At 41.3% G+C, this 16589-nt stretch overlaps 1 protein-coding gene across 3 annotated transcripts; it reads left to right on the forward strand.

Moving 5' to 3' along the window:
- The first annotated feature begins 752 nt into the window (after positions 1-752).
- Positions 753-16508, forward strand: ark2n (arkadia (rnf111) N-terminal like PKA signaling regulator 2n). Of its 3 annotated transcripts, XM_076283675.1 has the most exons (5): positions 757-964; positions 5544-6289; positions 12460-12552; positions 13202-13283; positions 13667-16508. In XM_076283675.1, the coding sequence occupies exons 2-5, from the start codon at positions 5599-5601 to the stop codon at positions 13818-13820; spliced, it is 1020 nt and encodes a 339-aa protein (XP_076139790.1). In that variant the 5' UTR covers positions 757-964; positions 5544-5598; the 3' UTR covers positions 13821-16508. The 3 variants fall into 3 exon arrangements, with proteins under 3 accessions (XP_076139789.1, XP_076139790.1, XP_076139791.1); XM_076283676.1 differs by lacking the exon at positions 12460-12552 and having other exon boundaries at positions 759-964; XM_076283674.1 differs by lacking the exons at positions 12460-12552; positions 13202-13283; positions 13667-16508 and adding an exon at positions 8749-10096 and having other exon boundaries at positions 753-964.
- The last annotated feature ends 81 nt before the right edge of the window (positions 16509-16589 follow it).

Below are 16589 nucleotides of genomic sequence, written 5' to 3' on the forward strand. Positions count from 1 at the left end.
TCCTAATATTACTGCCTCAGGCAGAATACCCTTAACTTGTGACAAAGGGGGTCGCATGACCTTTATTAGAAAATCGTGACATGGAGAGAGCAAATGACAGACAAAGCAAAGTTGATGCACAGTATTGAATGTATAGAAAGCATACACAGAATATAAGAAAATGAAATGTTAATCACTTCTATGTAATACATGTAGATTAATATTCACTTCTAATACATGTAAAATTATTAATAATCACTTCTATTTCATAAAAATGTTAGTAACCCAACATTTCTCCTTTACTCATACCAAAGAAAGAAAAAATAATATTTATGATTCAGAAATGCTTTCGTCTTATTGGGCCTGGTTACGCTAATCACATTTTGGAATTATTTTTGGAAATCTTGGACTCTGCATCATCTGGGCTAAAGAGGAGAGGGATCATCCAACTTGTTCTTAGCACACAGTTCAAACGCAAGCATCTGTGATGGTATGGGGGTGAATTCGTGCCTATATGACACTATAATAGTATGGACACAATTAATGGCACAATTCTCTTTTTTAGAGAAAACCTTAAATATTTCAAGAAAACGATGCCAAACTGCGTTTAGCACATATTACAACCGTTGGCTAGGGCTCTATATAGTAGAAGTGTCCAGTTAATGGCCTGACCTGCCACATTCATCCTGATCCTGATGAATAATCGACAAGACAATTCCTCGCCGGCCCACAAGGAGTGCTAGTTGTTCTTGGCTACACCAACAGGAAGTTGCGTAAACAAAAATTACTCAAACTCCGGCTAGTGGGGACATTTTGAATTGACCAAAGTGAAACGGCGTTCGGAAGAGTCTGTAAAAAACTTAAAAACATAAGGCTTTAATTGCATCTGGCTTATGCACTGTTGATGTTTGATGATTGACTGAAAGGAGAAGATCCAGTAGGATGGTGAAGAGCTTAGACACTTGAGGGCTTTTTTATATCCCAGGTAAGCTGGCTAATAATCGTTGCTGTGGATGCTAACATTAGCAGCCTAGCTAGCTGGCTAACAGAGCAAGCAGAAGCAGACAGCTGGGAAGCCAGTGATTTCCTTCCATGGCTAGCCTTCCATTTTGAAAGCGTTTTCAGTCACCGATAACTAGGTGACCACTTTTAGTTTTTACTATAGGCTTACTCATTAAAAACCTTAAACAGGGACTTACCGGGCTAGCTACGTAGGTTGTGTAGTCTAGATTTAAGAGTGGGGTTATTTGATTAACGTTAGCCAAAAATTGCTCCAAGGCCTTCAAAGACTAGCATGCTAATTTAGTTAGCCAGGAAGTCAAAGGTAGAGTACGACGTTGGCTAACTTTAGCTGGCTAGTGAGGTTACTGGGCTTTAGGCGCACTAGCCAGTTTAGCATTTGATAGGATGGAGGGAACAGATGCACAGCTCTAACTTCATGAAGTTTCAGCTACAGAGAGTGCAAACTATACGTGCATAATACTGATTTGATACCGTTGTTGGTTGTATCTTTACATGAGTGAAGGGACACAGAAGCTTCTTTTCTACATAAATGTTAGTCATCAAAAATTAGCCCAGTCTATCCCTTCATCTGTAACTCTTCTCTTATGCACGTTTACCGGTATCTTTTCATGCATGGTGGATAACCACTCTGCAGCGGTCTGCCGCACCTTGAGTGACTGGATAGGTGTGTGAGTAGCTATCTTAAATTACTGTCGCGCCGTAAGGTCCCGTCTGCAACATGAGCGGGTCTCGGAACAAGTTCTCGTGCAGACTTGAGTGATGTGCGGCTGGCGATACAGTTAAGGGGTCACGACATTAGGCATTCGAGTCTGGCTTTCTTGAACTGTAACGTTAATACGGCAACTACCAGGACTCATTAGAGAGAATGTTCAGGTATCCGACCTAATGAGCCGGATACCTTGACACCTAAATAGATGAACCCATGGGAGGATGATGTAGACAGAGCTTTGCCTGATCACGGTCTTGGTGTTCAGCCTCAGGACCTCATTAATTTGTATTTAAAGTGAAGGTAACTTTTAGAAGTAAACTTGAGAGTGCACTGTATTGTTAGCAATAAGGGTCTTTTGATAAGACTTGTTAGATAGGGAGTCCAGTCCATACTTCTAATCAATTATATGGCTGATGTATGTCCTATGTATGTTCACTTGTGTTCTTTTAGAGTTTGAGCGGTTTGCATGCCGTTTCTTGACTCTGCTAAGTTATAAGTTGCAGACTGAACTTCGTCACTATTTTGGTGTTATCTAAGTATTGTTAATCTTAACTTCACCTTTGAGTGGTTGTGTGAATGCCTGTGCCTAAATATACTGTTTTGTTCCTACCATAGCCCATTCGTTATAATAACAAATGAGAACTCCCTCTACTGTTTCTGTCTCACTGCCAAGCACATGAACCTATTTTCCCTCGTTTAATCGGCAAATGTCTTTCATTTCTTTCGTCTCATACGTTGTTGTCCTCAGACAATAGCCTATGCTATGCTTGATTAACTGAATTCAATTTGAAATTGCGTCTTATTGCAGTCTTATTCATCCTATATTCATTTAACATGCGATCTGAAGAAGGCCAGACTGGCCGAAACGTTATCGCCTCAATAAAGTAATTAGCGTACTCGGAGTGTTCGACATCTCTCTCCTTTAACTATTTCCACTAACTAGTTGCCTACACCTCGATGTCGGTGTGCGTTTGCACTTCTCCTTCCAAGTCTTAATCATCCTACCTTTTCAAGGGGACCTTCGGTTGGTATCAGTAAGAATACTAGACGCCATTAGAGATAGCCATCACATGGTGGAGGCCAGATCCAAGCTCTGATTGAATCTTGTCAGTGTTTTTATACTTTCCCCAATGTGAGTTTGATCATTAACCATTTACAACCGTTAAGTCTTCCTGATTGTTCCATTACTAGATTGGGTGTCAGGCTTCTGACAGTGATGTGACAGCATTGTAGCTTAATCCCCCTTCTGCAAATCTACTGCAGTATAATTGCCTATTTATACTGTCAATTTTCATCCCCGACTTCCAGGCATAGTGAACTTGGCACTCACATCAGGTGTCCTCAGATGATTTTGATTAGCTTAGAGGTGTGGTATAATGAGTCTTCAGGAGGAGTGCTGGGTGCACTATCTGGCATTTGTCTCTCCTTCCAGTGTGCCAAATCACCTGTGGCTCAGTGTCCCATTTTGGGTAGTTAGCCTTGCAGCAGGGTCGTTCACTCTTATGGGAATTCATTTGGAAGCATGGGAAGACTCGCCCCGCAAGATGAATTGTGCTTCAGTGTCTTGGTTTTGTTTCTCTTCCTCTCCTTGTCCTGTTTCTGCTTTTCTGCATTGGATCCCAAGACAGGTTTTATGCTTGTACAGTGACCTAGAAGTGAGGAGTCTGTGTTGAAACTGTCAATAGCCACATGCAGGCAACAAGCATATCAGCTTTCCTAATTTACATTCTCTGGTTTCTTGAAGCAGAAGTGTTCATTTTCATTTCCACATTTGTGAATGCTGTATAGGTGAAGCATCAGTTGTTTTGAGTTGGCTCGACAGATGTCTTCAATGTCAACTACTAAATCGAGGCTAGCCACTGGAGGGAGACAGAAGTCCAGGAATAGCATGGATTTTTAGACCTGGATGATATTTATGCAGTCCTAAGCCCTCAGTTAAAAGGCTAGTTTTTCTTAAATTGCTAGTGACACATTGTCCTACTTTCCATTTTTTTTCTTGTAAGGTTTTTGTGTGCTCTAGTCTTGGAGGGAAAATCTCCTAGGTTAAAGGTGCAGTGAGCGATTGCGCAATATATCGCATTTGGTTATGTTTATGCTTAAATTTCTTATCAGACGCTTTTGTCCAAAACAACATACATTATATTTTAATCAAGGTCCAAACAAAACAGACCAGAGAAGTAACTCACTCCTCCATTCAGTATTCCCAGAGAAACTCCACACAGTGTTTTGTTTTTGTTTTTTTTACAGTGTAGGCTTCTCACGGGAGGAGCATAGAGCCCTACCGATATGGGATTTTGGAGGCCGATGCCGATTTTGATATTTGAGTTTTAAAAAACAAACAGATAATCGATATATCGGCTGAAAGTAATTTTTAACAAACACAATGTAACATTTTTCTCCCATAACAAAGTTCTGATCAAGGTGGGACATTATGTAATCAAATAGGCCTAAGTATCTGGTTTCCTAATGAAAGGTTCTTATACAGTAATTTATTTTTATGAAATAAGGAGTGTCAGATCTTTGTTCTGTGATAACCACATTGGCACAATCTACATTGTGAGCAGGTTATGCTTTGACTCTATCGTTTTATGCAAGCAAAACAGATTACAAGTATGATCTATTACTTTACATTTAACCTTTGTAAACCATGCACTTCCTTACTTGGTGTAAACACCTTTGCTAAAATGCAAGAAATTGAAGACTGAAATTATGGAGTAGTCGGTGTTTTGAAATTATTGTTAGCTCAGAACTCTTGTTTCATATGCTTTATTTAGTGTGCAGTCTACGTAGTCAGTTTACAAAGTACTGACAGGGCCACCAAAGACAGTGTGAGCGAGTCAACAGCAGAAAAACATTTTTAGCAAACAGAACGTTTAGGATGCATGATAAACTTACCAGCAAACCATGGCATTAGCGGACGTTAGCGTTGTGTCTAACTAGAATAGAATAGAATAGAAGCTTAGAACTTAGCTCCTGTCATCATGGTAAGAAAATGAATGGGATGATCGTCGATAGTGACAATTACAGTGCTGGTATCAAGTTACTTGGTATAACCGTGTTTATGTTTCACAAATACACCAACAATCAAACCAGCCTCCATCACTCAATTAATGCTAACGTTAATGTTATTTTACATTTGGACATAACATTAAGCTGATGACATAGCTGTAAGATTAATGTTACTGCAGTAAAAAACGAGCATGTCCGATAAACATTCGGAAGTTTTATTTCGGCTTCGAGAAGAAATGGGAATTACATTTCACGTGAAAATCATCCAACCATGAATACACACAAGCTACCGTTGTCCTTCCTTCGTTGTAGGAAGTGAAGTGGAACCAAGTCAAGCATGTTTATCTTGCAGCAAGATGCTGCGCTGTCTGCTGGACAAACCATATAATGCCAATACTGGAAATGCAGCCTAAATGAAGGATCAATATGCGGTTTTCCTTTACTGATTTTAAAAATATGTATTGGCTGTTATGAATGTCGATACTGATAGTTTGGAAAATGCCTAATATTGGCCTGCCGATAAATTGGTCGGGCTCTAGATGGGCAGCTAGTGGATCGTGAAGAGATGTTCGCTGAATGTGACAAATGTTATGGGCTTGGAATCACATGGCAATAGAATTTTATATTTCAGTGAGGGTTTTTAATGTGTATAAAAATGAATACGCTTTTGTGAGTGTATGTGTGCAAATGTAAATGTAATGTAGCATTTAGCGCCTGTAGATTCTGTCTTTCTCTGTTGCACAGAACATTAATGGGACACATGAAATGTGTTATTGATGTGTCATTAGTGCTTACTAATGATATCTGGTGATCTGTTCTGCAGGCAAGCTCATCCCATCAAGAGCCTGTCTCAGAGACCCCGCCACACCCTATTGAGGATGGCCAGTCAGGAGAAGGAGGCGGAGACTCTCCCTGAGTGCAGCACAGAGGACACGCCTCTTAAGTCTGAGACCACACCCACAAGCTCCCCGCCCGGCGAGGAGGCAGCAGGGAGCACGCTGTCGGAGAGCTGCTCGGCCGGACTTCTCTCGATGCCCTGCCTGCTCAAAGACCTCCGGCCCCAGAACACGAGCTCCAGCGGGGGAACGCGGGCGCACGAGGAGAGCGACTCTTCCCCCTGCCTGCTCTCGCCGTCCTCCTCCGGCCACCTGGGCGACTCGGACACGCAGTCGTCGGCGGAGGAAGGCACGCGCCACACGGCGGGCCCCGGCTCGGTGGTGGCCGGCTCTGTCGCTGCTGGGGATGCGGTGGCCACGGGCAGGAAGTCTCGCCGCTCGCACTCGGAGAGCGACACGCCGAACGCCTCCATGGCGGCCAAGAAGAACCGGTGCCAGGAGCGGCAGGCCAACGGGCGGGTGCGTGTCCGGGGCCACCGGAGCCGGCTGCAGAAGGAGCGCATGCGCATGCGCCGACAGAAAAGGGAGGCGGCCGCGAGACGCAAGCCGGACCTGCTGCAGGACAGCAGCACGTCTGACAGCGACATCACCGCACAGTCGTCGTCATCGTCGTCGTCGTCGTCATCATCGTCAGATAATGAGCATGGTGCTGGCATCAATTCACATACACCAGGTAAGGCCATGTGGACCTCTACAAATGCACCTCCACACACTCCTGTCTGTCATCCTCACACAACATCCAAGGGGTAGGTAGATTAGGCTATTTGGTAACGCCGTTGTGCACAAACTCATTTCCTAAACTCTTGCCATGACTAAACAAATTATGCACAGCTTGGAGACCAAGATAAATGAGGTTAGAACATGCCCATGAAACTGACAGGGAGGGTGTGCTGTAAAGTATTCGTCTCTAAAAGAAATATAATTCTGTGAAGCGAAGATGGGTGGAAATTAGGCAGCTTTCCTATGGGCATGTGTGACCTAAAAAATAAATGATGAATCTCAAAATAATTTCATGGCCTTCAGGTATTGTGAAGTCTGTAAAAATCATAGAAATTGTGAAGCTGTTTTGTTGTGAGAGGGCAGAAATCTCTTGTTGTCTTGTCCTGATTATTTTCTGCAATTCTCAGAGCACAGCTGCTTGGCAAAAGTGGCTGATAATCATGTTGTTTCAGTGATTACAGGTTTCAGTTTGGCACTGTGGTCATTGCATCAGTAGGCGGCTGTTTGATTACCATTTGTTGACTCAGTGTCCTCATCAGACACTGAAATGATATCTAGCTAGTGTTCACTATTGAATTGCTATTAGCTTAAGGCCATTATTATGCACAAAGCTGGGAATGAAAAATCTAGCGTAGCTCAAGGCTGAGCCAAGTTTGTAGCTTAGAGGCTGAGAGTACTCAGTTGTTCGCAATCATGTTTAATTGCCCCACCAGCTACCCTCACGGGCTGACAAGTGGTTGTGTTGATTGAGACTGGAAATCATTCAGTCAATCAATGTTTTTGCCTTTCTCCTGTCAAATCGGTTGCCTCTTCAACTCTTTGATGTTGAGAAGTCCACCATGGCTCTTTGTCCTTTCCTCCATGTGTTTAATCAAGGCCTTATTCCATCTTTGACGTCTATCAGGTCATAGGCTAACTTTAAATAATGGCCAGTTCAGCTAAGGAAAATTGTATTTATTTTTATTTTTTAAGTATTGGGAAATGTTTTTAAAGTACACACTGCACTATATCCACGATACATTGCATAGTATTCACACAACACAAACAAGATCACATTGCCCAGAATCCACAACACGCAAACTAATTAACTAAAGTAGAATGTTGTTAAATGACTGCAAAGTAATATTTTTTAATGTGAGCTGTTCTTTGAACTTTCTCTTGGTGGCTCACACTTAGTAGGCTAGTCTTTATCCTAGTCCCTTTTAAAATCCTCATTAGTCTCACCTTTTACTCAAATAGACAGATATATATGATTCAAACAAATGCCATGTAAAATTGAAATATACATATACCTGATCTTGTAACATTGCACTTAAATAACACACCTAGATCATCCATACCTATATCCATGAAATGGAATGGCAGTTTTGCAAATTTGTGTTTCTTTTCATAAATAAATGTACATTGGCAACTGGCCAGCCCAGCGCTGAATGTAACATTGAATAGTATCATATCAGTATGAGGGCTGATTTAAGCCCTTTTGTCAAAGCAACATTATGGCTCTTAGGCTACCGTTTTTAGAAGAGTTTTTGCTGGGAACTGCTGTTTTTCACCTCAAAATTGTTATGATTTTAAATGGTAATGTGAAAGAATGAGAGAACACACCTACCTTTTCTTTCCCTGGCTAATCACTCTCAGGTTTTGTGCTCTGTATCTCAAACCCTGTAAATTGTTTTTAGCCATCTAGCTTGTCTCGGTGTCAGCAGTGGTGGTGTATTTGGTGCCTGCAGGGAATGTTATGATTGGCTATTGGCTAGTTGTTACTATTGTTATGGCAATACAATGTAATTTCTTTATAGCTTTGTACTTTGGTTCCGAAATCCCTGGAAAATGTAGGATCGTTGCCAAATAGATCACCGAATTAGCTAGCTTTCATCAGTGTCAGTTGTGTGGTTTTTGGTGTTTCGAAGGCATTATTCAATTATTCAAAAGACATTATTTTCATAAAGCCATAGTATTCATTTTGTTTTGGACTTCAGTTAGGATGAGGTCTGGTGATTCTGTAGATTGATCTAATCTCAGCAGTTGTGCATCTAATACTCTTTGCATGGTCACAAGCATGTTCACAAAACCAACCAACCAGGGATGCTATACAAATATTTGTAAACGCCTTTTAGTTCAATTTAAAGTGAAACATTGTTGTTGGTGTTCTGCCTGACCAGAGCTTTGTCCATAAGGTTTTTTCATATGATTTGTTTGTGAGGTCTGTATTTTGTACAGATTTGGCATTATGTTTACAGCATGTCTCAGTTAAGTTTGAACCACCGCCTTTTTTAGCGGGTGTCATTATCCATGAAAGCTTTTTGACACACACACCAACATAGCATGACCTCCGTCCGTTCGCATGTATCCGCCTGTGTGTGTGCTCGTGACGTGTGACGTGTGTTTCTCGGCTTGGCCACTGTCTTTAAGCTCGCCGTCGCCGTCGGACAGAATATTCCCGAACCTCTTCCCATGGGAGGAGCCTCCTGCCAGAGGGCGGACCCCCCACCACCACCACCACCAGCAGCGGCCTGGGCGGAGTCCTGGAGGAGGCCCTGACGCGATTTGCCGTCATGCAGAGGCAGACAGAGGAGCACTTCCGCGTGTGGATGGATCGCCTGGCCCGCCTCCACTCGGACAGCGATCTATCGGAGAGCGAGCAGGGCCGTCAGAGTTCCTTCCTGCCGTCGTCCGAGTCCCAGGAGACGCTGGCCGTCTGGCGCATGGCCCAGCTCAGCGCCAGTGCCAACGTCAATGCCAACGTCAATGCCAACTTTACCACGCAGAATACCACATGCAGCGGAGCCCCCGATTCTGTTGATCCCAATCCTCTAAATGTATAGACGGGGGAACTTGTACTCCACATACTATCTGCCTCTCATCTCTATCCCTACCTCTTTCTTTTTCTCTTTTTTTCCTGCATCTCTCCATTTCCCACAATTCCCTTCCTCAATCCTGTTTCTTTCTTGCCCCCCCCCCCCCCTTTCCGAGAGCATGTGCCTTTGAGGTACTCAGGAGCTTCTGACTTTTTTTGTTGACTTGTGCACGGCGGCGCTGAAAACCCCCCCCCCCGGATCCTCTTATTTCAGTATGCCAGCAATTCTATGTTATCGTGCCACTTAACACTGGAACCCACCGATTGCCCAGGAATTGGCCAGCAACGTCTCAGGGTTGCTTTTAGATGTGTTTGAGGACATTTTTTTTACGTTGACATTTCAGTGTGTTTTTAGCAATGGATCAGAGTCTGATTTGGTTGTCATTAGCTATGATTTTTGTTTGGGTTTGCTTTGAGTTGTATGTCTGATGTTTCTTTGCTGTAACTGGTAACCTGCATGTGACGAAACAAAACAAGCCAACTTAGCTTGTCTTGCACTCACTCACAGAGTTAACAATTTTACATACATACACACACACACACACACACACACACTGCTCATGAATGTGGTTAACACATTTACTGTACCATTTACCGTTTACATTAAGTCTTTAGATACTCTGACAGTAACTGCACGCTTACAAGTGACCATGTGAAGATCCATTCTTTAACAAATGACCAGTTAATTTTAAAAATACTTAAGCTATAAAAGTTGCTTTACTATATTTTTTTGTATGGACTGAGTGCAGGGCTACTTTCTAAGTGCTAACAAATATTAGGCTGTCTTTACACCTTTAATGGGGAGCTTAGGGTATCTCCCTAATTGCTTGTCAACGTTAAATATCTTTAAACTAGAGTGCCTGTTTATTTGAATGCCTGTTCACATTAAATACATACAAGTAAGAGTGACTTCTGTCTGAGTGTGTTTTAAGGGCTATTGATATGTAGTAGAGCAAGCCATGGGCATCTCTGTCTTTGTATAGCCTATCCTTAATGAAGATTTCACAAGTAAACCTATAGAGACAGTGCGCAAACTGTCATACACCGAAAACCATGCCCATCGGAGGGGAAACAATTGTTCATGCTCTGTTGATTTTGCATTGTGTGAGAGGGCCCAAAATATCGGCCAAATAGCAATTTTCTGTTGTTAGCAATTGTTACCAGATAAAGTTTGGAACGATGCAACAATGTATTATTCAAATTTGCTTGGTTTTCAGTTCCGGTTCTTATTGATTTTACTCGATTCTAATGTTTTGGTTCCCAACCCTAACAATACATTACATAGTATTTTACACAAACGTTGTAGCAACATAGCGACAGATAGAGGTTGGACCCTATTGTTTTTAAAACTGATTTAAACACATAGGACAGAACTGCTAATAAATAGTGCTTGTCTATGGTTCTCATTTACTATTACTGGAAATTCGAACTTGGTACTTTGGGTTCGAACAAGCAGGAATTGCGACTTCCTGCTCGTAATTGGGAAATACGACTGAAAATACGAGTACTGGAAGGCACCATAACTTCAGTAATTGGCTTTTTCCTTTTCTAACATAATTATGAATTCCTACTTATGTTGGAGCACTGTTCTAGCGGACATTTTGAAATTTGGAGTCTCTTACATTAGACCATGTATCTGCCGCTTGCACAGAACGTTGTCTCTTTATGACTAAGGTATGAGAACTAAGCTTTCACTTCACCAGTCCCATTTCAGAATAAACACAACTCTTCATATATTTTCTTCCAAAGGCATTGTGGTTCTGAAGGAACACGTGTTCTGTGAACACCTTAGAATGATTCCACGACCCACCAGTTGAGCAACATGGGTTTTTTTTGGAGAGTGATCTCTTATTTGCTATTGCATTTCTCTGAGTGTCAGCCGATCGGACAGTATGCAGTAATGTTTTTTATTTTTTATTTTGTGTGTAACATTTTGTTGTTTATTGATATAAATGCAGGAAATATAATTAGAATGGAACCATTTCATCTATTGATGTGTATCTGACCGGTTAACAGGCTAGACAGACACAGGTCAGGTGTAAAATGGGTCTGTTAGCTGTGTATTGCTGATTTTGTCTGAGGTGAGTCTTTGATGCACAATTTTTATTGTTCGGTCATGCCATTTTGAAAGATCCATGATAACCAAAATGTGTTCCATCTATACACTCTAAAAGAACTGCTAAAATGCTTATTGCTATTTGTTGTCAAACTTTAACTAGCACTACAGTAGATAGTAGCTGGTCACAAAAAGGTTGTGTATGTGGGAACAGCAATCAAGAGTTGTTGATTCAAAAATGATTCAAACCAATATACCAATGCCCTCTCTGTATAACCAAACTCAACAAAACACCTGACTCATATCTTGGGCCAAATGTCTTGTCTTCATTTGGTATTAACATCTTGGATGTGGAAAGGCACAAGAAAGTTCACATCAAACTTTCTATGTTTCTTGGCAGGAAGCCTTTTGCTGTCCCTATGAATTCCCAGTTTTTTTTCTTTAACCAGAACAGTGGCTTGTTCAATTTGAATCTGTCATGGTGTTAGTTGTAGTAACACACAACTACATGGTACACCAAATGGTTGCACGCTCGCGGCCAACTAATGACAAACAACACAAAGAATCTAAATCCTCTAAGCTCTCAAAATTATCTGTCACATTTCAACACACCAAAGGAATCCAAAAATAATTACAGAATCTAACTGCTATGTTTGAAGATGGCAGTTAAAATTCTTACAGCTTAGCTGGTTGATAGTGCCAGTATGGAATGTTGATCGTTGAAATGACTGGGTTAATGTTAGCTAGATGCTTTAGAAGGTTAGCGGCCAAGGGTTTAATTGTATTGAGTGACTAGATTTGATTAGCGCTATAGTTTAAGGCAAAGGAAAGTCAATTGTGTGCTAGAGCTCTACTGTATCTAACTGCATTGTACCTAGCCATATATTCAAAAGTATAACTTTGACTGTTATTTGTCATGAAGGTACAAGACAGAATTAGTAACCCTGTTTGTGACCATTGTTTGTTAGCTTGCTTTAGTAGACCGTGGAAGGCCTATACCACTATTAGAAGTGATTGCTTTAGAGCTGCACCAAAATCTTAGCCTACCAAGATAAAAAAAAAAAATCTCCCTTCATTTACCCCCTGATCTTACAGAAAACAGCGCAGAAAGTTTAGTCTTCAATATCTCCCTTTAAAGACTTAACCCAACAGACACATAATTTTGATTGGAGCTTTTGTGTTCATTGGTATTTTGTGTGTGTTTGTGCAGTTGGCCCAGAGGTGGTGGGGCATTATGACCTATCAGACACCCACTCAGAGCAGGAGCAGCCTTCTTCACACCCCCACTCACTGGCCCCTTCAGGTCTGTGTCCATGGTGACCACCGTGTTTTATGAAAACCTCTTGCCAAACATTTCAGTCCATCTTGCTAGACATGTCTAGGTTCAGGTCTGAAAGCCATTTTTCTTTAGACCTGTCCATTGGTGATGGTTTTGAGATTGTGTGTGATTTGGTATGCGTGTTGGCTTTGGTACCACAGGTGCCTTAATATTCCAGTAGATGTGGTAGGCTGTTCTTTATAATTTGTCAAATATGAACTGCACATCTACATGCAAACAGTGTCATTTTCTGGTTTCTGTCGTTCACAACGATGGCTGCGTCATCAGTTCTCCTCAAACATAAATAATTAGTGTCCATGTTTTTGTTTTTAAATCAAATCTAGTTTAATTGAAATTATTAATAAAGCATAGTTTACATAGGCCCATTTTAGGTCTTAACCCTAAAAAACAGGTATAAACCTCACAGACCCATTGTTTTATGTGAATTAAATTTTGAAGTGTTGGTTTAATTCTCAAATACATTACTGAACAGTGCTACATAAATGAACAATAGCTTCAAATATTTACTAATTTATTTTGCACTGCTGTAACATTAAAACACTATGATATAGTAATGTAGTTTAAATGTACAGGTGAACATTTTGTAACGTTTTGGTTGAAATTTTTGTTTCAGGTGAGGCAGAGGCAAAGCCGCAGGTGAGTCGACCCTCCTCCGACAGTGAAGTGGAGATTGTCGGCGTTCAGGAGAATCCCAGGTACACATGCAGAACTGAACGCATAGCCTTACAAACTTTCACCAAAGAAAATAATTTTTAAGTCCAAAATTTCCACTGCACTCTGCACTGCACTGTATCTTGTCTCACAATGCTCTGACATTTATATTCATCCAGTGATTTATGCATCTGATTATTACATTGCACTTTTAATTTTTTGGTCTCTGTATGCATGAGACTATTAAGAGAATGTCCATCAGTGCATTTATAGCCTATGCATTTTTTATACCCATCAAACCCATTGTTTCTAGCATAGGACCCCTGTGCAGAATTTAGAGTACCTAGTTAGCCACTACTGCCATTGCCTTTGTAATACGATACTATACATTATGTCCTTTACATTTCACCACCTATTGTGTATGCAGGTTTCCACGTGGAGGCGTCATTCAATCTCTGTCCTCCTGGAAGACTGGGGCCAAGCCCACGTGGAACACAAACCCCAACCAGTCCGGATGGGCACCACCCTCAGAAGTGGTGGATTTGACACTGGAGGAGGACAGACAGAGATACCTGCTGTGACACACATAAACAAACACACACATATACCTACTGTAACAGATGCCCTCAAACACACAGAAACCTGCTGTAACACACACACACACACACACACACACACACACACACACACACCCCTACCCCTACCTGCTTTACGACATGCACACACACTCACAGGTGTGCCCCTTTACATTGACAACTGCAGTAAAACCCACAATGTTTTGTACAGTCCCATAGATTCCAATGGGTGCATACACTACATATCAAAAACACATGGAACATGCACACACGCACACACTGCTTTGACGTGCAGACACTTACTTACACAAGCACATTGACGCTTTGAGGTGTGTGCACTGATCAATATTAGCCTGGGTCCTCCTTATCTTCCTTTATACCCGTGTCAGGTCTTAGCTAATAAGCAATATGATTGTGTGTTTGTGTGTGTGTGACCAAGTGAGGGTCCCATAATAAGCTGCTGCTTGAGGAATGTATGTGTAGTTGTGTGTGTGTGTGTGTGTCTGTGTGTCTGTCTGTCTGTCTGTGAGAGAGACAGGGAAAAGGATATATACTCTTTAATAAGCTGCTGCACGAGTTGTTTGTAATGCAGAGGCTCGAGACGATAAAATGTTGTTGTCGCTGCTGCACTTTAGAGACTTCACAATCATGAATTCACAATCACGACCGGGCGTACACGCTCAGAAAAAAACACAGGCTAACCTGTTAGGAGGGTTTCGCTCGTTCTCTCCTGAGAGAACCTGAATGGGTTGTCAAGCAGAACATGACTCAAAGAGTACGCTCTCCCTCATTCATACACACACACACACACACACACACACACACTACACACACACTACACACCTCCTACAGTGCAGGTGCTGTTTGCCCTGAAGATAACTAAGCAGATTATTTTCCCTTTTAAATTATGTACAGACCCTCTGTCCCTGGTACTCACACTGTTACTGTCACATTAAGCATCATTTTGACCAGCTCTAACAATTAGACTGCCAACTAGCTGGAAATCTTAGATAACAAAGCTTTTTTGCCTTTTATTTTTCCTCTTATCTTCAATAGACGATTGTTTTGTTTTGCATCAAGACTGTCATGTTGATGGGTCATATGACAACCTCTGTATGAATACTGCAGCATTTGAGGGGAGACATGCACTTGGATATTTAGAGGCTTAAGCTGTACAAACTGCTCAATCTGTATGCAGTGGGGAATGCTTAGGGAATTATGTATGTGTAATGGAGAATAAGGGGGTGGATTCATATACTTTGAATCATACTTTAACAGACTGATGAACCAGACAGCACTTCAGCATCATGTCATTACATTTTTTCTTGTCTCAGTTCTCATGGAAGGCACTGTTTTGCCTCATGTCTGTTTATATGTGTGTGTTTGTGTGTGTGTGTATGTGTGTTTGTGTATGCGTGTGTATGTGAGTCTGCTAAATAGGGTTGCAAATACTTGCTCCTACCTGTGTGAAAATCCTGATTTGTGTGTACTTGCATCATATGTGTTTCTGTATTGTTTGTGGGTACCAGTCAATCGCAGATATAAATTCATGTGTCACTATGTTTTGTACTTACATCATATTTTCTAATCCTCTACACACATTTGAAAAGTGATTCTCTTTGCTGTTTTTGTTGTAGTAACTCTGAAGGGACAGTGAAAACTCAGTCCCTAAAGTTCCTTAGTATTCCAGACTTGATTGCAGGTGTTTCTGAGCATTTAAAAACATCAGGGCCCAAAAATGTAAACAAATGCAACAAAAACAAAGATACGAGACTCAAAGAATGCACATGAACGTCTGAATTTTTAATAATATTTACAGTGAGTTTAATAACAAACACACCTTCCCTTGCATGTCCATGTTCTTGCTGACAACACCCTACAGTACTTTTCCTCACCAATACACACATGTAAGTGCATTCAGTCCTCCTGTTCATCCACAGGAAGGATCTCTCTGCTGTTCCGTCTCTCACTGTCGTCTTCACCCTTAGATCACAGAGTCTCAGCCTACTGGCCTGATTATTGGCTAATAATTGATGTCTCTCACCTTGATGCACAACACCAGAGTTCTGATGTACAAAAGCAGGAAGAGGAGGAAAGATGAACCTCTAAAGGAGGAACACTGCTAGGCTACCGCATTAAATGAGCCCCAAATACATACATACCTAAATACACTTACACTACAGCAGTGTTTCCCCACAGGTCAGCAATATATATATATATATATATATATATATATATGCGATGGCGAAATGCTATTCTGAAGTGAAGTCATATTTCATGTAATATTGGTGAGATGGGGTTGACACATTAAGACTGGTCAATATAAATGTGTGTACATCTTATGTGTGGGAAACTACTGATGTCCACATACACTTCTGCCCCTGATGATGTAAGTTCTACTGCATCCCATCCTATATGAACGTACATCAAACATTCATTACATGTGTGTTACAGCATTGAGTCTCTCACACACACACACACTGACATCCATCACTGATTCTTATGGAGCGTCTCTCCCTGTGCCCCCTCCCCCCTCTCGCCCTGTTCCCTCTGCTCCTTTTCCTTCATCAGTATTTAGGAGGAATGTTTATAATATTCTCTTGCTTCTGCAAGCCAGACTTCCTTCAAATGACAAATATGATGTAGAGAGAAATGAAACTATTTTAAAATAAATTAATAGTTATTTAAAGACTGGATCTTGATCTCTTTGTGTGTGTGTGTCCATGTGTATGATGTGGCTTACAGTCTTTCAGCAGTTTTACATAATGCAGCTTC

This window comes from Alosa pseudoharengus, unplaced genomic scaffold, assembly GCF_046254945.1.
Source record: "Alosa pseudoharengus isolate Yale_2024_CS ecotype anadromous, Long Island Sound unplaced genomic scaffold, YU_APseudo_1.1 YU_APseudo_1.1_scf_14, whole genome shotgun sequence".
Lineage (NCBI taxonomy): Eukaryota > Metazoa > Chordata > Actinopteri > Clupeiformes > Clupeidae > Alosa > Alosa pseudoharengus.

Coding starts and splice junctions, on each gene's coding strand:
- ark2n (XM_076283674.1), top strand. CDS start 5,599: ATGGCCAGTCAGGAGAAGGAGGCGGAGACTCTCCCTGAGTGCAGCACA. Junction 6,290..8,748: donor CATCAATTCACATACACCAG/GTAAGGCCATGT, acceptor ACTGTCTTTAAG/CTCGCCGTCGCCGTCGGACA.